At 40.5% G+C, this 26,269-nt stretch overlaps 1 protein-coding gene across 1 annotated transcript in view; it reads left to right on the top strand.

Annotated features, from left to right (window-relative positions):
• LAMA3 (laminin subunit alpha 3) overlaps window positions 1–26,269 on the top strand; it is a 124,581-nt gene that overhangs the window by 87,080 nt on the left and 11,232 nt on the right. The window contains 24 exon segments of the mRNA XM_086609234.1: window positions 2,909–3,018; window positions 4,893–4,973; window positions 6,366–6,472; window positions 10,316–10,366; window positions 10,757–10,908; window positions 11,439–11,549; window positions 11,650–11,761; window positions 12,319–12,486; window positions 13,628–13,824; window positions 15,229–15,345; window positions 15,872–16,026; window positions 17,359–17,500; window positions 18,103–18,202; window positions 18,593–18,709; window positions 18,789–18,972; window positions 20,816–20,957; window positions 21,928–22,104; window positions 23,291–23,442; window positions 23,536–23,669; window positions 23,672–23,697; window positions 24,176–24,309; window positions 24,813–24,963; window positions 25,820–25,856; window positions 25,859–25,938. Of these exon segments, the coding sequence (XP_086465360.1) occupies window positions 2,909–3,018; window positions 4,893–4,973; window positions 6,366–6,472; window positions 10,316–10,366; window positions 10,757–10,908; window positions 11,439–11,549; window positions 11,650–11,761; window positions 12,319–12,486; window positions 13,628–13,824; window positions 15,229–15,345; window positions 15,872–16,026; window positions 17,359–17,500; window positions 18,103–18,202; window positions 18,593–18,709; window positions 18,789–18,972; window positions 20,816–20,957; window positions 21,928–22,104; window positions 23,291–23,442; window positions 23,536–23,669; window positions 23,672–23,697; window positions 24,176–24,309; window positions 24,813–24,963; window positions 25,820–25,856; window positions 25,859–25,938 (2,937 nt within the window).

Raw genomic sequence — 26,269 nt, forward strand, 5'->3', positions numbered from 1 at the left:
TTGTATATTTCCACCGTGAGCCTCCACCTCATACGGAGCGAGTTTGTCTCTCTGTAGAGGAGCCATGGGACAAAGACCTGTAGCGGTCCAGAGGAGACAAGGAGGCTTCCCAACATGGAGTCGTCAACTTTCATATCCAAAGTGCCAAGCTTGCTCGCTTGGCCCCCTTCTTCCTGCTCCCCACCTGGGGTGCCGGACTGCGGTACCTTCACGTCAGCGTCTCTCTGGTGACAGCCTCCAGAGAAGGCTTTGTGAGGCCAAGTCCCGGCTGACTCTTTCATCTGTGGCAGTGGTGCAATGGTCCCCAGCTCAGGGATAACTGTCCCACTGCATGCTGGTGGAAGGAGAGAGGTGCTGTGCTGTGTTATACTGCTGAAAGTGGAGGAGAATGGAGTGCAGGAGGAGATGGAGAAGACAGAAGAAGTGGTTCTCGTGTAGGGAAAAGCTGGCCCTCTGCCATTAATCAAGCTTTGTGTCCTCAAGGTCCCTGCCCTTCCTCCTGAAAGGCATGTTCCCTCAGCAGCAGTGCGGTGCTGAGACTTGCTCATCCCATGACATGTTTCCAGCTTCAGAGGGCTCGAGCACCTCTGCTATGAAGACAGACTGAGAGAGTTGGGGCTGTTCAGCCTGGAGAAGAGAAGGCTCCAGGGTGATCTTATAGCCGCTTTCCAGTACCTAAAGGGGGCCTACAGGAAAGCTGGAGAGGGACTTTTTACAAGTGCGTGTAGTGACAGGACAAGGGGCAATGGATTTAAACTGAAAGAGGGCAGATTTAGGTTAGATATAAGAAAGAAATTCTTTACATTGAGGGTCGTGAGGTACTGGAACAGGTTGCCAGTAGATGCCCCATCCCTTGAAGTGTTCAAGGCCAGCTTGGATGAGGCTTTGGGCAACCTGGTGTAGTGGAGGATTTCCCTGCCCATGGCAGGGGGTTGGAACGAGATGATCTTTGAAGTCCCTTCCAACCCTAACCGTTCTGTGTCACATAACCCTATGTACATAGGTGTTTCTGTTGAGGTCATGACACGTTCTACTCTGGCTTCCTTGTACCATAGAGATGCATACAGAGTCAGCTGAGGGTTTTCTTTTCAGAGTTTGCAATACTTGGTGGTGTGGAGATGCTGTGACTTCAGGGGTGTCTTCGGCCCTGTGAAACTTGAAGGAAGACCCATGAGGGAGCTGCTGCTCTGGCTTCATTCCACCATGCCTTGAGAGCACTGGGTTATGTTCTCCAGTCCTTCTATGCCACGTAGCTAGAGGAACAGCATGGCACATTCGGAGTGGCTTTTATGTGAAATATCTTGAACTTTCTTTGACAATTATGGAATTGCTTCAGTTTCTATAGACAGAGTAAGCAAAACAAACGCCAGGAGATAAACTTGGGGGGGCGGGGGGGAAGGTTGCTCCGAGATTAAACCAACACAAATATTTTTCAATACCTCTCTTTTCCTCTTTTTGCAGGTTTATTTATTCTTCAGGATTATAAAAACTTACAGTAATTATTCAGACACAGCCTGAATTTTCCATGAGCTTTTTGCAGGAATATATGCACCAGCTTTTGTAGAGGCTGCATTTTGAAATGGTTCCTTTTACAGACATAGTGTCTTCATATTACTTTTGCTTCCTGTAGTTAAATGGCTCACATGTGAACTGGGGCTTTTCCTATTCTTTCCCAGAACCTTTCACAAGTGAGCCACAAATTTAGTTCTTTAACCAAAACAAAAACAAATTAGAGGTTACTATGTGCAGAGTCTGAGGGAAGGGCTGTTGATGTGGTTGAGGGAATCTGGGTGCAGAGAGATGTGGAAGAGAACAGAGAGTAAGAGGAGATGGGAGAGACAGAACTGTTTCTCATTTGTAGGCAAAAATGCCCCTCTGCTGTAAGTTGTGGTAGTAGGGCCTTCAACCATAGTCCTAAGCCACCGAGGTCCCTGAAAAGGAAGTGTAATTTGCTCAGTGACTGCTTCTAGCCAATTTCCCACTTTCTTTTTTTCAATCTTTCACTTTATTAATACACACTCAGCTCTGTGGGACACTGGATCGGTCTGTTGCACACTGAAGAAAACAGTTGTAGAACTTGGGAGTGTGAATGCCTCTTGAGTGTTGGTTACACGGAATTTTTATGGCTACTCAAAAATGTATTTGAACAACTTTTATTTTAAATTAGCATCACTTTAGGTAATGCAAAAGCAGCTTGAGCATTCTCTTCCCGTAATGTATACGTGTGTGACAATTAGACAGCACCAGGAATAAGAATGTTTCTAAGATATAATTCCCAACAATTTTATCATTGAAAAAGTGGCTCAGTTGTATCAGTTTCAATTGTTTTCCGAGCCTTTGCTTTTCATTATTTATTCCAGTTACCCCAGGTATATATGAATTACATATACACTGGAGGAAGTACATGAAATTCAATTCTGATCTGAATCTACTAAGAGAAGTACTTTTTGTATTAATTTCATGGGATTTTTTTGAGGATGTACTTCAGCTCAATTAACGGCATGCTTTTAAATGGTATCTGCCTTCTAATTAGTGTTAAAATGCAAAATCTAAAGTTCCGTTCAAACATAATGATTTTGCATTGAAATATCAAGACAGAGAGAGTGCATTAGTGGAATGTTCCTTAACAAACTACACATCTGATTGAATTTCTTTAAAAATATGTTTAATGCTGCTTATTTATCTCTTGCTTTTCCACAATAGTGAGCAAATTGTGCTTTCTACAATTAGAGAATGACTGGAATCAATCTATCCTGGTCGTGAAGGCAGTTTGGCAATAAATGCTCGATTATGTGGAAGGGAGAGAACATGTTCTCTGAGTATATTTGCTATAATTTTTTTTAAATAATAATAAAGCCACATTGAGTGGTAAAGCACTATTAACTGTCTTGCTTGTTTCTTTTTTAAGAACTGTCAGTATAATACTGCTGGGGAAAAATGTGAGCGCTGTAAAGATGGTTATTTTGGAGATGCCACTCAAGGTGCCTGTCGGGTGTGTCCTTGCCCTTATACAAACAGGTACAGTAAAAAGTCATGAGTAGTCAAGCAGAGGGTAGAGGGGAGGGGGAAAAGAAAAAAAACCCTGAACAACCCCAAACCCTGCTACCATAGGAGGACAATGATCTTTTTCTGTGTTCTCATTTCACCCAACCTGCTGGGGCATCAGACCCATTTGAGGCATGTTAGAGCAGCAGTAGCTTGGTGCTCTGTCTCACAGCATTGCCTTTTTCAATAAGCTGAGTATTCCAAGTCTCAGTTCCTGAACCACAAAGGCCTGCTGCTTATCGCCTGGAGGAGCCCCAGGCAGTTGTAATGGGCTTATGTATAAAACACCAGTAACTCCTTCCTAGTGAGAAACATAGGATGGAAATCTTTTCCCTTATTGGGCAAATCCGGAATCTTTCTTGTTTACTGAAATGCAAGATGTAAGTTATCTGTAGTCTCATGTATAACACCATTACTCTGGCTAGGAGACAGTGACAATGATGAAACAAGCCTTTTGTATGCATTCAGAAAATGTAGTAAGATGTAAAATAAACTAAAAATATGAAGGCTCATAAGCATATATCTAGATTTCTGAAAGATTATGTTGGCTCTTTGGGTGGAAGCTCCATTTGAAGTGCAAAATACTGAGCTAGAAAAAATTAAATTTCCTTAGATCTAATAATGTTGCCAGGCTTTTAAAATTGGGCAGTAAATTTCCTTTTAAATGCATAATATGTTTAGCCACATTGTTTGTCATCGTTGGTCAGTTCTCAAATGTGAAATGTGTTTAAATAAAAACAAATAATTTTTTAAAAAACCAAGCTATAAATTGCTAAAGGCACCACATAGTATTTGCCAGGTGCATTAGCAAACACCAGGTAGCCTTAAGTAAGAGATTTACACTAGCAGACAATACACAGGTTTTTTGTTTATCAGAGAACTCCCTGATAGATCCGTTTTTGACAGCAGTGGCCTCTTCTGCAGGTGCTTGCCTGAGGCTGACTGAACATATTTCTAGTCATCTTTTGCTTTAAGAGTGCTGAAATACCTAAAGAGAGCATAAACCTGTGCAGTTTCGTAGCTGCACATTAGAGTGGTAAATACCATTCCTGACATAGGAAATGCACTCCACCTGGAATTATTGGAGTTGACAGTTTTCCACCTAGTCAAATTATATGTAATTCTTAGTGCAGACATCTGTCTTTAATATCCAGACTTGCTTTTGCCAACTGTTCATAGATTAAAAAATGGAAATAACACAAATGGCCTATCCCTGCTTCACCTCCTGCCTTCTCCTTCCCAAACATCAGCAAAAAAATGGTTTTCCTCCCCAGATAAATTTGAATCTAGACAACTCTGCTAGAAAGAGCAGAGAAAAATGTTCATTGTGTTAACCAGATATACTCTAGAGCTCCCCAAAGTGGTTCACAACTCTTTTCTGCCTTGGTTAAAAAACCCTAACCAAACAGTATTAGCTACATAAAATATCCTCTAATGTTTCCATCCATTAAAAAAAAAAAAAGCTATCCAAACAGGAGGCAATTTTGTCCAGCACAGGCCATTGATTCTTGCCTAGTGAGATAAAATAGCTACGCAGACTTGTTTTATTTCACATCATCATCATTAAGGTTTATTTTAGGCATTCCTTTGGGTAGTGAACTATTGTACTCAGTCCAGAGGGTCAGGAAGTGTTTATTTTTTGGTCTAAGGAAAGAATTTAGATGAAAAATATGAAACTTTGAAGAATTAGTCACAGCAATTTATCTAGAGGCAATTAAACTAGCTGAGAAGCAATTTGGTGGTATAAAAACTTTATAATCTGAAAGTCATTTAATGGAGCTTAGCCTCTAGAGTGTAAAACCTATTTGATGATGTGCTCACAATAATATTTTTGCTCATTCTCAAAGATTTGCAACTGGCTGTGTGGCAAACGGTGAAGAAATTCAGTGTCTCTGCAAAGAAGGCTATACCGGCGTTCGTTGTGAACGGTAAGTGACCTGTTTCTCAAGACTGAGGTTTTTGAGAGGCACCATGAAGGAGGTATTTCTGTATTGGGTAATATATGGATGTATGCATATGCATAGTGTGCACACGCTTAAGGAGTATCTATTTATACAAACAGCTGGTATAGTATGGTGCTGTCGTATAATTCTGGATGTAAACCCAGCGTTCCCTGAAGAAATGTAAACAAGTCTCCGTAGACTATTTAGTTACTCCACAGTTTTTACCAAGTGTCAGCATCTTTGCAATAGTTCTCTGTGCCTTGCCTTATCCTGCACTCTTTCTGATAATAATCACTCCTTCTTACTTTGTCTCTTTTCCAGTTGAAAAAATTTTCCCTTTTCCTCCACTGTACCTGATGGTGCTTCAGTGTTTGTAGTTATCCAACAGCAACCATGTAATATTTAACACCATACTCTTCATCCCAAATCATTCTGGTGTGTTCCGCAGGTGGTGCGTACAAACACAACGCTGAAGCGCTCTCTTTTGCAGGAAAATTGCAGCAGTTTGGCAAAGCACAAGAGGTAGAGCATGGCAGTTTCAGGCAGGCAGAGGAAGCAATTTCACTGAGTTTCAAAGCCAGAGGGAATTTAAGCATAATGGAGTGGTAGTGTCTGGTTTGGAAACTTGAGTCCAGTAAGTCATAGTGTCTCACCCGAAGACAGTACCTCCAGTAGAAAATTGTCTCGTGCCTCAAAAGACAACCTTTGACATTATAGACAGGTTTTCTCTTCCATAGATAGCTGTACCTCAGTTACTCATCATGGCTATTTGGTCACACGTTACCACCCCTATAGATCTTACAACGGAATGACTTCTAGGAATATTGGCTAGCCAGTCTGGACAAAATGTTTTACCTATAAAATATTTAGGGATCACTCGCACTGACTGCTTCACTAGCAGATGGCAAGAGGAGTTATCACCCAGCAGAATGGTGGTAACATCATTCAGTGCCTTTGCTGTTTTAAGTCTCACCACGTGCTTACAGTATGATCCTCCTTAATATGTGTTTTCTGGTGGGATCACAGACAAGAATGGTGTGGTTTGCTGGGTTAAGACTTTTCAAATTCTCTATGTATGTACGTATCTCTGTGTGTTGTATTTTTTCAGATTAAGTGAATTATTCCTATACAAGCATTGTGGGAGTTCTTTTATTTTTAGAAAAAAAATCTGCAGTACTTGGAAAGATATTTTTAGCATAGTGCCGAGGATACTGTAAACCAAAAATATACTCTTTTTGTCTAAGTCAAGACATGAAATCAAAAGTTCCTGAAAGTTTCTTCAGGAGAATAGCTGGGGTTTTTTTTGTCAAGTGAAAGTATATTTCACGAAAGTAGATTCAAATATTTAATAAAAATTATTTGTCTCTCTTTTTCTAGCTGTGCTCCAGGATATTTTGGAAATCCACAAAAATATGGAGGCTACTGTCAGAAATGTAATTGTAATAATAATGGACAGCTGGGTAGCTGTGACCACCTGACTGGAGGTACGTGAGGGCCTATGAACATGAAAGAAAGTGTTGTTTTCTCTCTGGAAAGCAGAGGAGAAAGGTACTTAGATAAGTTGAACTGAAGGAAAGATCTAGACTTTTAGAAATGTAGATAATTTTTAATAAAATGTAAGATTTCCTAAAAACAGTGTGGTAATAGACAGGCTGTTCTCAGTCATCGGATTCACCCTTGTAAGCCACTTTATTGTGTATTTCCCTTCATAAATACTCCCAATTTTATTTTGTTTTTCTGTTTCACAAGTATGTTTTTAAATGGATTATGGTTCCTCTGCTGACATGGTGAAGTCATATCTTGCCAGCCTGTGTCATGGACTTACGAAACTGAGCAGTCTCAACGTGCCTTTTAAAAATGTATTTGAGACAGATTAGTGGCATCTTCAGAGTCTGCATCAGGCACTGCCTTCTTAGGTATCCAGGCTCACTGTGTTTGCAGTGGAAGTTAAGACCTGACTCAGGAGGCTGTTTTATAAATCCTACTTACTATACACCATTCTGCCGTCTAAGACATCCGTGATTTCCCCAGAATCAGTCGCGCATATACTCCACTATTAGTAAGCTCTTATAAGAATGTTATGCCACTGGCATATGTTTATTTATCTATTACAATTCTTGACATGAAGGACCTGATCCTACATTCCTCAGACTGTCTTTACCTTGATTCACCTCAGCCTCTTGGGATGCTCATTTCTATTCAGAAACACATAGGCCACTGCTTCTGAAAAGGACCTTGATTTTCCCATATTTTCATTCCCCAATAAAATTACACTTTTCTTTCCCCGTAGATAGATTTTCCTGCTCAGGTGTTAGTGAAGCCTCAAACTAAGAACTCCTAATATTTCCATGTTCTTCAGTTCTCTGCATTGCTGTTCATACTGCATGCAAGTAACTGCAAGGATCACCTTGTCTTTCCTTGGTCACAGAAAGCAGAAAACCAGCAAGTGATGTGAACTGCTGTTGGCAACCGGTGCAATTTTTCAATAGCTAGTTCTAATTTCATATTTCATCACTGAAGTAATGCACCTTTAGATTATTTATACCTTGTGTGGAACGGATCCAAGCAGTGTTTGATGTTTTATCATTCCTTTCTTTTTGAAGCAAGAGTTTGCTAGGACAAACTAATCCGTAGGGCAGAATTCAACAAGCCAGATTGTTTTCAGTTGTCTCCAACTATATATTCTGATCAGCCATCTCTTTCTCTGCATTAGGAATAAAGCCCTCTGTGATCATCAGCACAGCATGTTCTAGCAGGTTTCTTGTGTGTGATGTTCAGCACTTGGCCAGACTTCTTCATTTCACCGTTTCTTGGCTGATGTTTTTTGTACACAAGCTGTAATAATAGTTTTATTTAATTGGTACTTCATAGCGACAGCTGAAACGTGTCTGGTGTTAGCTGAATTACACAACAGCAGAACTGCACGGGTATTTGAATTTCAGAATAATTTCCTTCGTTCTCTTACAAATATATTCTTTGTCACTTGTCTCCTTTTGGCAGCAGTGCTCACTACCAATCCCGTTTTACTTCCTGACGACTTAACGTGCAAGTGCCAAAGGAAATGGCACAGCTAGGCAGTTTGTTCCAGGCTGTTTCATGCTGCTGTTAAAGTTCAGGTCCAATTTTGTCACTGTAACCTCTGACAGTTGCAAGCTGTTGTTGACTCGTGACGGCAGCAGCCTATACCTGAGTGCATCCTTTTCCTTCAGAGTAAAAGACATGCAGAGCTCTTTTCACATTCAAGAGGAGATTAGAATTTGGCAGTACGACCAAGCCTGTAAAAGGGACTTGTACATCAAGACATTGTGGCCTTCTAAGATGGGGTTACAGTGTTGGTGGATAAGGGAAGAGCAACCAACATCATCTACCTGGACTTGTGAAAAGGGTTTGACACTGTCCCGCGCAACATCCTTGTCTCTAAACTGGAAAGACATGGATTTGACGATGGACCACTAAGTGGATAAGGAATTGGCTGGATGGTCACACTCAAAGAGTTACGGTCAACAGCTTGTTGTCCAAGTGGAGACCAGTCACGAGTGGTGTTCCTCATGGGTCGGTATTGAGGCTGGTGCTGTTTAACATCTTTGTCAGTGACATGGACAGTGGGATTGAGTGCACCCTCAACAAGTTTGCTGACGACACCAAGCTGTGTGGTGGACATGCTGGAGGGAAGGGATGCCCTCCAGAGGGACCTTGACAGGCTCGAGAGGTGGGCCTGTGAGAACCTCATGAAGTTCAACAAGGCCAAGGGCAAGGACCTGCACGTGGGTGGGGCAATCCCAAGCATAAGTACAGGCTGGGCAGAGAATGGATTGAGAGCAGCCCTGAGGAGAAGGACTTGGAGGTATTGGTTGATGAGCAGCTCAACCTGAGCCGACAATGTGCAATTGCAGCCCAGAAAGCCAACCGTATCCTGGGTGGCATCCAAAGGAGTGTGGTCAGCAGGTCAAAGGAGGTGATTCTGCCCCTCTACTCTGCTCTCGTGAGACCTCACCTGGAGTACTGCGTTCAGCTCTGGGGCCCCCAACACAAGAAGGGCATGGACTTGTTGGAACGTATCCAGAGGAGGACCACGAAGACGATCAGAAGAATGGAGCACCTCTGCTATGAAGACAGGCTGAGAGAGTTGAGATTGTTCAGCCTGGAGAAGAGGAGACTCCGGGCAGATCTTCTAGCAGCCATTTAGTACCTAAAGGGGGCCTACAGGAAAGCTGGAGAGGGACTTTTTACAAGGGTGTGTAGTGATAGGACAAGAGGCAATGGCTTTATACTGAAAGAAGGTAGATTTTAATTAGATCTAAGGAAGAATGTCTTCACTCTGAGGGTGGTGAGGCACTGGAACAGGTTGCCCAGAGAAGCTGTGGATGCCTCATACCTGGAAGTGTTCAAGGACGGATTGGATGAGGCTTTGAGCAACCTAGTGTAGTGGAGGGTGTCCCCGCCCATGGCAATGGTGTTGAAACTAGATGATCTTTAAGGTCCCTTCCAAACCAAACCATTCTATGATTCTATATGATTGCAGTTTTAGGAGCTAGTTCCTCTTCTGCCTCCGAGAAGTTAGGATCCCAGGATGTTACCATCCCACATGTACATGGAATATGTTAAGCTTTTTATAACAGGATTTGTGAAACAAGAAAAACAAAACAGCACACTGGACAGGCAGTCACTTGTGCTAGCTTGTTGAAAAGTCTGAGGGCAATGTTCTTTATATACCACCTGTATTTGTGGTCTGAGCTCCATGCCTTGAGTTACATGCAGTGCCTCCTTTCATGCATACACTGTGGATTTCTCTCAAGCTTGATTAATCCCTTAATCTTGCAAGATGGGACAGGTATGAAGGAAGGCCATAAACATTTCTCAGTTCCTTGTGGGTGAGACATCCTTTGGGGAATCAGAATCTGTGGTTTGACCGTGGATGCTAGAATAGATAAAGGGGTTTGAACCTATGTCCTGTGTTAAATGCTTTAACAATATAGTCTTGGCTCCAATCCTGGTGGTGTTATTCTAGGCAAATTCTATCAATACATTCAGCACACTTAATGTGAGAGAGGCTCCTGCTGCTATACCAGTAGCATATATTGGGGGGTTACAGTCAGTTTCTTGTGAGAGATGAAAAAGGTGTTGATCTCAGCAAGGCAAGTGGAAGCTGAATGTTTTGGCATGCTCAAGCCTTCTGGGCATTTCAGGTCGTTCACAGTGGGTATGGATTTATGAAAAGGCAGTGCCATATTTTAATGGCTGCCAACCATCAAAAGTGAGGGCAAAAAAGCAATAGTAGTATTTCTAGAAGAAAACGTTTTTTACTGATGACAGCCTTGTGATTTCAGAATGTTTCAATAACGAACCAAAAGATGTGGATCCCAATGAAGATTGTGACCGTAAGTAATAATATGGAACTGCACTTCAGATTGCCTTCTTCTGGCTTTGGATACATACTAATGACTCTTTTAAGGGCGGCAGAGTTTAAAAAGGACTGGAGATGTCCTGTAATTAATCTTTTAAAAGCAAGCATTCAACCAAACGCTTGAAAAAAAGATAAAAGAGGTGGTCACCTAGCCAGATGTAAATGGGGCCTCCTCCTTATTTCTGGCTTTGGTCACTCTCCTTAATACTGTGGGCTTTGTTGTTGCCTTTTGTTCTTCAGGCAGCACCAGGTGACAAGCATCAAAGTGTCCATTGCATCTCATTTATTCATGTACTCAGTGGAATGTTCTCTGCCCCAAATATCAATAATTTGTATTGTTTGCCTTTGCTCATGTTCCCTCCAGCTTGTGATAGCTGTGTAATTACGCTGCTGAAGGATTTGAGCACAATAAGTGACGAGCTTCAGCTGATTAAATCTCAGCTGCAAAACGTCCATGCGAGTACCCACACACTGGAGCAGATGAGGCGTCTGGAAACAAACATCAAGGACTTAAAGGTAGGTGCGCATAAAAAGGAAAAGTGGATTTCAGATTAAGCAAATAAGAACCTAGGAACTAGGAACTGATGCCATCTTTTTGTCAGCTTGCAAGGAAACGTTAATCAGCATTTGATTTCAAATACCAGATGCTGACAGCACTGGGCTTCACCTGTTAGAAGACAGCTCTTGTTTCCATGTCATGCTTTGAAAGAGAATCAGTATCTCTGCTTTTTCTGACGCCTGCTCACCTTGAAAGCTCTATCTCTGAGGTGTCCCTATAGCTCTGTCTTTTTCCAGCAGTTCATGTCTCTGCATTACCAAAAAAACCCAATGTTTCAGTTGCCAATACTAAAATTTTCTTTGCTTGGAATAGGAGTTGCCATACTCACAGATAAAAAAGCCCAGGTTTTGGGAAGCAATTGGTCAGCCTTCATGTCAGTAATGCTGCTTTTATTTACCTTGGGTAAAGAACTAACCCAGTGAATTTTTGATTTTTGTCTCCTGTGTATGGGTGATCTATTGGAATATTTTTTTGTCTTTCTTTTCAGGTCTTATTGAACAATTACCGTTCTGTTGTTCGTAATCAGGGTTCAAAGGTAGATGAGTTGGAGACAGAATTCAGTAACCTAAATCATGATGTAAATGCTCTCCAGGAAAAGGTGACTTACCAAATCAATTTAAAATACACATCTCTTGACTTCATATTAGCATGTTATATCCAGATATTTTTTAACTAATTACTTTTTTTTCCCTTCCTAGGCTGAAATGAACTACAAAGAAGCTGAGATATTATTTAATAATTTTGGCCAAACTCATCAGAAAGGAAAGGATTTAGTGTCACGAATACAAATAGTTGTCAACAATATACAAGGTAAAAATAGTTTCTAACTCAATGACATTTTTTTGTTTAGAGGATTTTTTTCAGTTTATTTACAATATTCTTTATTAAGCATGAGAGGTTTTCATAGAAAACAACTTCGTAAATCAGAATTCAGGCATAGCTGTGGAATTCACTCGTTCTATTAGAAATCTAATAAATACTGTTAATTTAGGAGCCTACCTTCCCTATGTAATGAATAGGGACAGAGAAGCTTTACCACAAGGACATTTAGAGCAATAAGGTGACTATCCTGACTTTAGTCTGACTTCAGTCTGGGTTGCTATCATAGGCTCTTTTAAGTTAAAAGCTTAAAATTGTTGCTGTGAACTTGGGACAAATTTCAAGCCCGATTCCATCTTGCTAGTTCTAGTTGTGTGACATGGGATACTTTTCAGCTTGCTACAACTAATGCAAAATGCATCTGCCTCATTAAGAAATTGAAGAATAGGCATGCCTTTTCAGAAAGGCGTTTCACAAACCTCTCATTTGTGCCTTTTGCATAGGCTTAAGCACATCCTCTCTTTGACTTTGACGATACTTTTTTTCAGTGCTCTTGGAGCAAATAGCTGGTACAAATGCAGAAGGTAACAACTTGCCCTTGGGAGATGCTGCCAAAGAACTGGCCGAAGCTCAACGAATGATGACGGAGATGCGAAACCGCAACTTTGGCCAACTTCAAGCAGAGGCGGAGAAGGAGCGAACAGAAGCTCAGCTGCGTAAGGGCTTGTTCTCTCAGCCTCTTGTTCTCTAGAAAGATCAATCTTAAATCTGAAGCATTATTGATCTTTTGGGATAGAGTGCAGCGAGGAGTGTTTTGCAATGTATCCCTAGGATCTGTGGTGGTCATTAGTCAACAGGAAAGTGGTAGTTCTGGAGGGGATTTAAAGGCATTTTTAGTTTGTTATGGAAGAAACTGAGTTGAGCTGGGGAAGAAACCCAGTAGATCCTTCTTTGATAACTACATGAATCTCAGTAAAATAAAGATGTAGCCGCTCATAATATACTTACGCAGTGCTTTGGTGTCTTACAATACATAGGCTATGGCACATGCAGCTATTTTAGAGGAATTACACATGCAATTTAACAACAGATTTTAAGAAGCTGGTAGAGTAGTCCAAGGGCCAGATCATACAAGGATAAGGAAGTTCAGAAGTTCTAGTTGCACTAGTTGTACTCCCTTTTATGTTCTCTGCACATGTTTGACTGGGACGTTCAGAAACTTGATTCCGGATATTAGAGACAGCAAGAGCAGCAAAGTCACGGGCTTATCTCCTGACCAGGGGCACAGTTGAGAAATGTGAAAGACCTCACGAGTGATAGTAATTTCCCCTAACTTTGGATTTTGATACCTACCTCTGAGTAACTCTTCGGTGTCCTATCTTGTAGGCAGTGAAATGGGCACTCTTAAGAGTGGGATTCATTTGACCTCTTTCATGTTTCTACCTTCTTTGAGATGAAATGTGCCCATATCTCTTCATTGATTACAGAAGGAGCTTTGATGACTAGCGCAGATGTAGATGTCGACGTTGTAGATAAAATTGTATTAGTTCCATATAAAACCAGAAAATAATTCAGTATTTGCAGATCATGTTCATCCTTACTTAATTTAGAAATAGCCAAATAAATGTTTATCTGTGCTCTGTGTCTGCAGCAGCAAACTTGTGAGCAGATTTGATCCAGTGAGATGCTGAATAGCATCTCTGCTATAGTAACACTGAAATTAGCGCTGCAAAGGATGCTTAGTATTTCACACAACCACAGCTTTCTAATCCTAAATGTCAAGCCCTTTTGAAGGAAGTTTGTTCTGGTTCCCTTCTTCTCTGAAGAAAATTTTTCTTTCTGGTCTCGATACTGCAGTACTGACACGTATTAAGAACCAACTACAAAAGTACCACCAAGAAAATCATGGGCTTATTAAAATTGTGAGGGATTCATTGAATGAATATGAATCAAAAATCACTGACCTTCGTGAAGCTCTGAATGAAGCGACGGGACAAATCAAGCAGGCTGAAAACTTAAACAGAGATAACGGAGTTCTGTTGGAAGACATTAAGGTAATGTCAGGGTTTGGGAGAAGACAAACCTCAGGAGATAAGAAGTGCTTTTGATTGCTGCTTTTGACCTTGAAAAGCCAAGTAATACTAATTCTTTAGACTTTCTCCAAGGTCTCTTTTCATCTTTTGATGTATATATGAACAGGTATAACCTAGTCTACTCTCACTTGTGGCCTCTTTATATGACCAGGACAGCATGACCAAGACATAGCTCTGATGAGAGTGGGGAAGGAAAGTCTCTGCCTAGTCTTTCTCTTCAGCTGCCGTTAGCCTTTTTGTTTCCTGTTCTAGATCAAATCCCTGATGCTTATATACTTTTCATAGTAAGTTCCTTCAAGTATTTGGCTTTAACAGACATGAAAGGTGGGAGCAATAAAGTGTGCAATACTGTTAAATTATTTGGGATTAATATTCTACAGAACTACTTCTGAGGTCTCATCAGTAATGTGACAAGAAACAGCTGTCATTCCTGAACACTGCTTGACTTTTAGAGCTGGTGAAATAGTACAAGAAATAAGGATGTGCTATAGGACCCATTCTTTTAAATTAATTGTGGTTTTGCTAAAATATATCATTGGTTTAGCACACTCACGTCCATCCAGTTTGCTAACACTGCCTGAACAAAAGAATTTCTACATTCAACCGTCCCTTGCCATATTTAATTGTACCTTTCTTTACGTGCATGGACTGTACAATACATGTGCCACATAAGTATGCACAGTTGTGTTAAAAGATGGATACGTCTGTACAAGTCGTAAATCTCCTGATACAGTTCTCTGGTAGAGAGAAGTGATAGAAACCCAGCTGAAGAGAGCTAACACATCCTTTCCTGCAACACCACTTGTCTGGCTGTGTTTGTGATGTGCCATTGCCCTAGAGGATTGTCACAGGGCTGCTCTAGACCAAGGAGCTTCGTTCCCCTCAGAGCTTTCAAGAGGATAAGGTGGGGATGTTTTACACCTCCTTTCTGGTAAGGTCCCTAGGTGAAGGGATAGTGTAATCATTTTGATTTCTGCCTTTGAGAGAACGGAAAAGATCAGGGTGGTCACCAGGGAGCTGTTTTTAAAGTTTCCAGGTTTGAAGTTTCCAAGTGTGAGAGATCAGACACAATCTGTCCTGAGAGTTCATCTCAGCTGACCTGTACTACTTTTACTTTGAGTGCTAATAACTGAACTACTGTAGCCTGCTGCCCAGCTGTATGCTGTACTGCTGCAGACTCCTGAGTTTTCTCACTCTTCTAATCAGTAGAATAGCATTACACCCTGAACAGTATAGCCATGTGATTAATACAGCAATAGTACCTTTGGTAAATACTACTGCAAACTAGGTTAGGGTAGATATGGTTTTCCCTGCCTGTCATTTTTAACCCAATCACGTGTTATTCAACCTTTTCTTTTTCCTCAGAAACGGATTGAGGAAACAAATGTACAACAGAATGGTATCTTGGATATTCTGAGCTCTGCCCGATCTTCCCTGACACAAGCTAACAGCGTACTTGGATTATTGCGGAAGAGCAAAGAGGCATGGTTAACCTTCTTAAGTTAAGCTTAAAAACTGCAATATCTTGCTGTCACTGTAATGGGTAGCATAACTCAGTGGCTAGGACATGAGGCTTAGCTGAGCCTCACAAAAAGGGAAGGATCTCACAGCCCATCCTGGGTGCAAGAGGAGCCTGCCTGCATGGGTTTCCGTAAGAGAAGCTTATTGAGGGTTGTCATGTGTCTGAGGAAGACACTGAGCTGCAGGTACCTGAATATGGGAGAATATCTGTGAGAAATACCTTAAGTGATTGTGCTATTCTTGTATTTCTTTCTGGGCAATCGCTTCTAGCTGCTGTCAGAGACAGGACACTAGGCTAGAAGGGTCTTTGGTCTGAAGCATAATGTGATGACTAGCAGTTGTTTCCAGTAATCTGCAGAGAAAGTTGGAAGGGAGCGTTTTTCCCCTTAGTCTCCTCAGGTGCAAGGTACATGTAACACTGAAGGAGACGAGGACAAAATCAAACACGTATGAATACAAATACAGTTTTATCTTTATAAACCCATAGGAATATGAAAGCCTGGCTGCTCAACTGGATGGTGCGAGGAAGGATATGAATGAAAAGCTGACAAATCACTCTTTATCAGCAAGCAAAGAACCGTTGGTGGTGAGGGCTGAGGAACATGCCAAATCTTTGCAAGACTTGGCAAAACAACTGGAAGAGTATGTTGCTATTCCTGTAAATGTGCAATTTTTGTACATAACATCCATGGATGCAATGCTCTGTCTGTACTTCACTCACTTTAATGATCATTTACAAAGTTAGAAAGAAATTTGGTTTTTCTTTTTCTGCTTCTTTGTGATGTACAGATGTTTTCTTTTTTCCCCACAAACCAGGTCTTCCTGTATTTTTCCTGATATTTTTTTTCCCCATAATACAGCTTTGTATTACTGCATTAAAGCTTCATTAACTTCTTACTAACGAGAGAAAATCCTCATGTACAGAGTGGAAAGATGTTTAGAATATCTGGGTTTGTAGTGTTATTTCCTGTACACATACTCAGGAAAACCTTTATGATGTCAGTGAATAGAGGCAAAAGATTGGAAGAAATATTGTCTTTGCAGAGTCTTCAGATATACCTTTTTAGCACTAGTGAGGAAAAGAATTCCTGTAGTTTTTCTCATCCTTCAAAGAATCTTTTAGAAAGGCAAAAATCTGAGAAACTTGATATGAATCAAGTGTTTCTCTCTTCATTACTTGTATTTTACCTTGGAATTATGAGTGAGGTTTTGGAGGCCTTCTATGGTACGTCAGAAAAAAAAAGAAAAAGTGAAACCCTGCTTTTTTTTTTTCCTATGCAAATTGGTTGCATTTTGTCATTACAACAACTAGAAACTCTCAAAAAGTTAAATTCCAAAATATCTAATTCATCTGGAAAATTCTTGGGTTAAAAAAAAGAATCATTAACTTTTTGTTAGTTTTCAGTGTGATTTTTTTTCCATTAAGAAGACACTGTTCTCACAAATACAAGGCAGCCAATATTGGGCAGTTGCATAGCTCATGGGGAGTGAGTACAAGAGATTTTGTCTGTTATTTCTGATTCTGAAGCTGCTGCACTGGTTCTTGAGGAAAAGGCCAAGAGTCGTGTAGTTGTTCCATCTTATGCTCCATCTGCTGCTCCTGTAGGATGCTAGAGCAGCCAGAGATTATCTGGAAGCTGCAGTTCTCTGAATTGATGTGTATTTGCGGGGCTATGATGGAGGTGGCTTATTGACCTTATGCCTTAGTGAATTCTCATTATCTTAACCATTTAAAAACTGCTTTGGAGGCCTACAGTTGTGCTTTTCCAAGCACCTGCACTTATCCCATATTCTGAAGAATCTTTTCTTAATGATCTGCCTTGATATTTTTGTAGAAAAAAAATTAAACATCTAACTGAAAAACATTTTCTGTATTGGCATTAATTAAAAAATACTGAGTTCAGGTGGATTCAAATACTTCTTATGGGCCACAGTCTTTGCAGAAGGCTGCATTTATCATCTTGCTTCCCACAGAATAAAGAACAGTGCCAGGGAGGACGAGTTGGTAGGCTGTGCTGTGGAAGCTTCTACTGCCTATGACAACATTATTAATGCCATCAAAGCGGCAGAGGAAGCGGCCAACAAAGCTGGGAATGCAGCTGACTCAGCTTTATCGGTAAGTTCCCATAAGTGGCCAATTGGTGGTAAACTGGTTACAACTAGATTTATTTGTTTATTTTTTTACTTATCAGAAAGACACCAAAAAAAGACCCAAAAAGACCCATGTGTCTTGGCATGCCTTATTTGTCTGTGGCCATTACATGAGCTGATATTCTACATGCTCATGAATTAGTCTTGGCTCAGCACTAAACAGGCCTTTCTGATGAGGCTGTCCCCATGAATACTGACTGTTCCTTTCAGAGCAAAATCAAGAGATCTGCATAAGGCAAGCCCGGTAGTCACTGAGGGTGATTTCGGGTATTCTCTTTTACTTTGCAGTAGTAATACCCACAAGCTCTTCAGCAGAGGATTAGTATCTAACAGCTGTGTGCTGCTACTTTCTTCCAAATGCCTCAAAATCTATCAGAAGTGTATACTAAAGACCAAGGTTGTATTATGCTTGTTAATCTTGATAATTGTTATTTAAGGTAGCGTTCTTCACATGAAATCTCCGCCCTTGTATAGTTGTTTTTTAAAGTGGATTGTGCCATCTCTTTTACTCTTAAATTTTAGTATCATTAGTAAAGCAGTCTTACGGTGTCGTGCTTCTATTACCAGATTGTGAAGAGAGAAGACTTATCAGGAAAAGCTGCAAAGTTAAAAACCGAGAGCAGTACACTCTTGAATCAAGCAGAGGAGACTGAAAAGACATTGCAAGGTACCGAGAAAGAAAGTGATAGTAGAAATGTTGGCACAGCATGACAAGCTTTCATTGAACCATGAATTCCTAAAGTTCAGCAAAGCTCTGCAGCACATATTTAACTAGAAGAGACTAGTTCCATTACAATGGGATATCTTGTGATGGTTATTTCCAATGGCAAAAAGGCAAGAAATTGGATTTCGTACCTCTGCTATGCTATACACCTTTGCAGAGCTCCTGTCCAGCAAATCCTTAGCCTTGTACTTGTTTTGCAGTGCAAATGCTCATGCAATGCTCAGTGGCAACACGAGCTGTGTGAGAGTGTGGGCTGGTGCTGCCACACCACCTGTCCAACAGAGAGGTGGTATTTCTGTTTAAAATTCATACAGGGCATTCACTGTTTTGCAGCTATTGGCCCAGCCCTTGAAGACATAAAGCAAAGACTTGATGTCGCTGACGGAAAGAAGAATACACTGCAAATTGATCTTGTCACGCTTCAAAATAATCTCGATGGGATAAACAGAGGTCAGTTACTCACTGATCACTTCTGTTTTGCCTCTTTCATCTATTACTGTACCTGCACATACGTTTTTGTGTGTTTCAGATGACATTGACAGCATCATCACTAGTGCAAAGAACATGGTAAAAAATGCCAATGATGTCACAACTAATGTAATGGATGAGCTGCTCCCAATTCAAGTAGATGTGGAAAAAATGAAGAGTACCTATGGAAGCACACAGAGTGCTGGCTTCAGTAAAGCACTGATGGAGGCAAACAATTCAGGTAGGTGTTGTACTTGCTGTTGCAGGTGCTATCTGAGACCTGCCAAGTCACCGTTAGGTGAACATGGTCAGTTTCACAGCAGAAATTTTAGTCATCCAAAAGTTAGGCACCTAGCCTAAGCTAGTGTTCTGAGCTTCCTTTCTTGCCAGTGGAAAGGGACAGATACAGCAGAAGGTGATTCAGGCCATCCTGTGGTATGTGTTAAAAGCTGATACCATGACTGGTCTCTGAAGACCTGGAGGCCAGTGACTAGTAGGGAACCCCACGGGTCAATACTCAGTTTGATCCTGTTTGACATCTCCGTTAATGATCTGGATGATGGGGCACAGTGTACCCTCAGCAAATTTGCTGATGACATGAAACTGGGAGGAGTGGCTGATGCATCAGAGGATCACGCTGCCATCCAGAAGGACCTCGACAGGCTGCAGAAATGGGCTGATGAGAACCTCATGAAGTTCAGCAAGGAAAAGTCCTGCACCTGGGGAGAAACAACCCCATGCATCAACATATGCTGGGGCCCGCCCAGCTGGAAAGCAGCTTTGCAGAAAAGGACATGAGGGTACTGGTGGGCACCAAGTTGAACATGAGCCAGCAATGTGCCCTTGTGGCAAGGGCTGAAACACGGGAGGTTCCCTCTGAACATCAGGAAACACTTTTTTACCATGAGAGTGACCGAGCACTGGCACAAGTTGCCCAGAGAAGCTATGGAGTCACCATGCTTGGAGATATTCAGAAGCCATCTAGACATGGTTCTGGGTAACTGGCTCTAGTTGTCCCTGCTTGAGCACAGGAGTTGGATAAGGTGACCTCCAGAGGTCCCTTCCAACCTCAGCCACTCTGTGTTTTTGTGATTTACTGCTATAGTGGCTAGAGAAAGGACCAAGACAATTAGCTTAGGCTAAGATGTCTGTTAGCTGAAATTAAGTGAAAGGGATTGCATGCAGTCTGTGTGGAATACAAAATAAGGGACAATCACAATCCCAAACAACATTTTTTTTCATCTTTTCAGCAACTTTGTCTGATAAAGTCAAGTGAGAGAAAACATTTTAAATTACTAAATACAAGAGCTAGCCCTGCATGTTATTGCAGAGTTTTAAGACATCCCTGCAGTTACAAGACTGGGTAAGAAGTCGTATTTAGAAAAATAATAGGTCTGGATTTCTTTTTATTTGGTTTCTGCATCATAGGGTTGCAATCTGCTAATGCTTCCAGGCTTTTTTTTTTTTGGCAGTCACAGGGCATGAAAAATTGTTTCCTGTTCTAATGAAAGTTGATAGTCTCATAGTATCTCCTTTTCTCCCGAAATAAACCTGCCTGGATACTGTAAGACTCCCCACTGAATTGTGATGACTAGCAATCCTGACACAAGAACATAAGGCATGCCCTGCTCAGTCAGGCCAGCAGTCTGCCCTCCCCAGTGTTCACTCTCCAACAGTGGCAGCAGGAGATGCTACTCAGGGAATGCACGTAAGCCTTACCCCTGTCTGCTGTTCATTATCCTCATCCTCCCCTAGCATCCACAGTCACTGGATAATAATGTTAGAGAGCACATTCCTGTCTGTTCTATTTAATATTTTTTTCTGGACATGAATTTATCTAATACATTTTTGGAAGTGCTGATTCTGTCTGCTTCTGCAAATACCTTCGGCCACAAATTCCAGGAGTACAATTAACCTCCGTACAAACTGCCAGTTTCAGAGAGGGCTTCCTAATATTTTAGGACTGATGAAAACAGTTCTATCATCACGCTATTCACTGCTTTTCTGATAATTATGTAGCAATATTATATTTTTGCATTTGTTTTCCTCCTCTTTCCTATCATCAATTTTTTTTTTCTTTCACTGCAGTAAAAAATTGACAAACAAACTTCCAGATCTGTTCAGCAAGATTGAGAGTATCAACCAGCAGCTGATGCCAATAAGCAACATCTCCGAGAACGTAAATCGCATAAGAGAGTTGATTCAGCAGGCAAGAGACGCTGCAAATAAGGTCTGTCCTGAACATTGCAACCATGCTTGACCTCGGCAGTTTGGACACACAGCAGTGCTTCTGTTCCTCTTTCTCTTTCTAAATCATTTTGTTAAAACCATGTGAAAGACCAGACATAAATTTAATTCAACAGCACCACCCAGCACTTAAAGTAACTGTGACAGCCGGAAGCATAATAATTTATACATAAAAATGAGTGGATGCATCCTGTTCCCATAGGGTTTTTTCCCTGGGTATCTCTGCAATACTTATTTGTACAATAGCTTCTTGCCTTCCAAGGTACATTGTGGTGGCTTTGGCAGCAGGGATAGAGCCAGCTCTGCATCTTAGAGGCTTTCTACCCCCACATGGCCAAAAAAGTGTGTAGCCCAGTGCTCTCATGTTTCCAGCTGCCACACTGTGCTAGGAGTCAGCTACTAGCATCTTATTAAAATGCCCTTCTTCCATTTAAGCAACTGTAGTCGCTCAAGGGATAGCGTGGTCTCAGGTCCCTGAGAAGCATCCCTGAGGTAAAGAGCTGTAATAGGATGTGTCTTTATGAACATCAGAGGTGCATTATAGTTTCCAACAGACAGTCGAATCCAGCTAAGTGACGCATCAGGATATGTATGTAGACATCTAAATAATTCATAGGCTTGCTCATTAGAGCTGCAGGACACCGTCCTTCCCTGTCCGTATATTGAAGGTAACAATTACTTGACAGAGGTGGGGTAAGGATTGATTAATTGATGTCTGGAGGAAAAAAGTGCTGTGTTAAGTGATAAATGTTGATAATATAGAATACTGTATTATTCAGTCTGTTTCCTAATTGTATTGTTCAGTAGGATCAGAGTCCAAGTCTGTAGTAAGTGATGGCTGTAACATGACTAGGATATGTAATAGGTGACTTTGTGATTAAACGCAACAGGGAATAAGTAGGAGTAGTACCAATAGGTAATTATAACGTACTGAATTTTGTTTTTCTTAACAGGTTGCTATTCCTATGAGGTTCAATGGCAGCTCTGGTGTAGAGGTCCGACCTCCGAGCAACCTTGAAGATCTGAAAGGCTATACTTCACTTTCTTTCTTTCTCCAAAGCCCTCAGACAAGATTAGACACCCCCCAGAGGGCATCAAATAAGTTTGTGCTGTACCTGGGTAATAAAGATGTAGGTATATTTTGATATTTAATCTGATTTTTAGAACAGAAGACATTTTGAGAAACAGGTGGGAAATGATTTATTTTGACTGAAGTTTATAGCTGCTGTTGGCCTATTTCTTTATAATCGCCATTATGTGGTGGCAGAAGTGTTTTGTGAAGAATAGTTTATTCCTCCACCAGCAAATTAACTTGTCGGGTGACTGACTGCTTTGCCCTTTGATGCTTTGCTGTTTTGCTCCTTTGGACGTTACTTCTCAGTCATGGATACCATCATACAGTCTTGCCAGAAGTGTCAGGTTCTGCAGCAGTCAGCACAAACTCAGCCCAACTCCTGCCTCAGAGCTTTGACTCTTTTCACAATATAAGTCACTGTGAATTTCTCTGTTGGTTAAAAAAAGCTATTATTTCAGTTTTAAAATTCAGTCGCTCAGCTCTTAATTTCTTTCTCTTCTGAATATGCGGAATAGTACAGACCTGCTTGTGCATTCAGGCTTGCTCAAGCACCATCAAACAATTTAAAAATTTCCTGCATGCGGTTCCTAACTATATATTTTTAAGTCTTGTTATCTGACAGCAGCTGTATCTGTACTGAGTCTTGTGCATACACAGAAAGCTGTTTAAAGGTAGTTGTTCTACACTGGATGTCACCTCTTTATCCTCTGCATATCTGGCCAGGATGTCTGTTGACAGTGTTTTAATTGTTACTTGTGAAATATGGTATGTTGGAGAAATGAAATTTGAATTGTTTGGGAAAATGACTGCTTGCAGTCACCTCAGTAGGAACTATTGTTCTTGACTGAGTGTTATTCCAAACATCTTTTTTATTTCACAGATGTTGAGTCTAATTCAGTACAGGTGTCATGTTTTCATGGCTTTAGCTGGGATACATTACAAATGTGAAAATTATTTTAGCTACTATTGTTATAAAAATAAAAAGCTATACATGACTCTTCAATTAATTTATTACTATATTCACTGAATCAGTGCAACACATTATTCATTGAATCAGTGCAACACATACGATCACAATTTTTTCTTCTCAGAACTGATAATAACAATTCTCATCATTAGGTGGGTGGATTTCTTGTGACTCATGCACAGTATGATGATGTCTCTGAGGAAGTGCTGCTGTATTTTACCTTCATTAACATTAAGCATCTATTATTTGTGATTATTTGCTTTACTATTCTTAGGCTTCCAAGGACTATATTGGTATGGCTGTGAAAGATGGTCACCTCACTTGTGTCTATAACCTAGGAGATGGTGATGTAGAAATAGATGTGCAGCCGTTGGTGACTCAAAGCGAAACTGAGGAAGCCGTTATGGATCAAGTTAAGTTTGAAAGGTATAAGATCCGCAGTGCACAACAGTCTTTTTCAAAACCTGTTAAGAACATCTTAGTATGGTGTGATATTTTGCCTGTCTGTTTTGATTTTAGGATTTACCAGTATGTAAAGCTGAATTACATCAAAGCAGCAACATCAACTTCTCCAGAGTATGAAAGCCCTTTGACTGCAAGTAGTGGAGGCAGTGACATTCTCCTAAATCTTGATCCCAGCACTGTTGTCTTTTATGTGGAGGATACCCACCAGATTTTAGGGTACGAAGAGTTGCTTAGTCTTTTAAAGAGATTTCTGTGTTAATTGTGCTGTTGTTCTTACAAGTAAAGATTGAAAGCAGCAGCCTTTCAAAGGCTGTATAAAGTTATTCCTGTCAGTAGGAATAGATGGGATACAAGGAGATACTACCTCCTACAGAAGCTGCCTAGCTTGTAGTATGCTAAAACTCGAAGAAGGGAGCATGATGGTATTTCATCTGCTGAGGACGGCATGAAACGTGTCCAGCCCTGCTAAGTGCTATTCCCAATCCATCCGTATGACTCCAAATTGTGCTTCAGTACTGCTGGGGTGGTATCAGACAGCTTGGATCTTATATACAAAGATATAATTATTTATTAGATTTAGAACGTCATATTCTGTGTCTTATTAATATTTGCAGTAAGTCTTAGCAGTTACATGTCAATGTAAAATTTTGTCGGCTGATGTTGACAGAATGTTTTTGATGACACTGTTTTGCAGCCTCCCCGTAAGCTAGACTATCCTCATTATGAAGGCTGCATTGAATTAGACAACCTGAATGAGCGTATTATCAGCCTTTACAACTTCAAGAGGACATTTAATCTTAATACCACTGAAGTGCAACCCTGCAGAAGGTATGATATAAACAGAGAAGTGTTTCGCAGTTCTGTGATTTTATCATTATGATTTCTCGTCTTTTCACATCCAGAAGAATAACCACTGTGGCTAAACGTGATTTTTTCCTATCTCTTGGTCATTACTACATTTCTTGGAGAAAATCCCCAGTGTTGGCACAATTCACATCTGTGGTAATCTCAGCCCACTGGCTAACAATTTGTATGTTATAATACCCAGACACAATTCACGGACTAATGTATCCAGCTCCTTTATACAGTAAATATTACCTTAAGTGCAGAAAAATCAGTCACTACTGATTTCCTCTCTAAAGACCATATGCAAATCCAATAGAAGCCAGTGGAAGGTTTTTTCTTTACTTGGGTTAGGTCAGAATTTGGCCCTATTAGTGGCCCTGAACCAAATGCTTTAACTTAAGCTTTTTTAAAATGATGACAGTAAGTCCAAGTGGTAACAGTTTTTGCTCTCATATATTCACATCTGTAACACTGAATTATTACAGGTATAAAGAAGAGACTGACCAAAGCTATTTTGAAGGCACTGGTTATGCCAGTGTCACATTGAAAGAAGTGAACAGCCACAGCCAAGTACGCTATGAGCAGACAATTGAGACTACTGCAGATGAAGGCATCGTGTTTTTTGCAGCAAATGGGGTAATTTGTGGAAAGCTTCTGTCTGTTTTGAGATCCAAGAACACTTTTAAAAAAATTAACTTACTCGAGAACATGATAGATTTAGTAATAACTGTAAGGAAATTACTAAAAAGTGTTATTTTTGTCCATGATTAGTAGATTCTGCTGTATGTTTAATGTCATATAGTTTAGTTTTAGGTAGTCCTTGCGAGGAGCAGGGAGTTGGACTCAATGATACTTACGGGTCCCTTTTGACTTTCTGTGATTCTATAATGGCTGCTGAATACTCACTTTGTCAAGGCTGAGAAAAAAAAAAGTCATTTGAAGTAGCTCCTCCATTAGGCCATGCAGAGAATTCAGAACTGGGGGCTGGCAGGGAGGATGTAATTTGTATCGAACCAATTTTGAAATACTGAGATCCTTCAAAAGTGGAAGTGCACTCTTCCCAAATCTAGATATGAGTGGTAACAGAGTAAGGAAGACTTTAGAAAGTGACGTGGTGACTTATACCTGTAAAGGTGCTCAAAACAGCAGTGATGCTACTTACCTGATAATAATATAGGCATGTTTGCAATCACTGTGACATGTTCTGGATAATTTCTCGATGCTGTAAAAAGCCGGTAGACATCTTGAAATGACAAAAAGCCCTCTAGAGATTTGGAGAATACATCTGGAGCTAATACCAGACCTGTTTATAACAGTTTAAAGCAATTATGGTTGATTATTATAAGTTCTAGTCTGCTTTGTGTTATCTTTTCCCCCAAAAGCTTTAGCAAAGCAACTACATAGCTTCATTAAAATTATTCACATGACAGTGAAATGTCTATGAAATGTTGGCAGTTTAATTGAGGTTTTTGTTTGTTTTTTCTTCCTGCAGGATCAGTTCATCAGTGTGCTCATTAAAGATGGTCATACAGTTTTAGATACAAAGTTGGCTCTGAGCCTCCAAAAGAAATAGAAACCAATGCAACTGTAAATGATGGAACATATAAACAAGTATGTCATTTTAAGCAATCGAATGATCATTATTTGTAAAAATACACATTAGCTGAAACTAAAAATCTTATTGTAAAGTTTAGTTGTTAAGTTTTCCTTTTACGTTGAGAAGATCAAGCTGTTGGGGATTAGTTTGGACATGTGACAATCTTTCTACTGTCGTTCTTTCCTGTGAATAAGCTCAGTTTTAACAGAAAAATCACCAAAGGAAAAAATCTCGAACAGAGCATTGCTTTGTTTAGAGAGAGCTGTGTACGTTGCAATTACTAACATTATTTTAGTCCTCAGGTTAGTGTTTTCACCACCTAAGGGTTTATTTCTTCAGGCCAGG

The sequence above is a fragment of the Tauraco erythrolophus genome, chromosome 3, assembly GCF_009769465.1.
Source record: "Tauraco erythrolophus isolate bTauEry1 chromosome 3, bTauEry1.pri, whole genome shotgun sequence".
NCBI lineage: Eukaryota > Metazoa > Chordata > Aves > Musophagiformes > Musophagidae > Tauraco > Tauraco erythrolophus.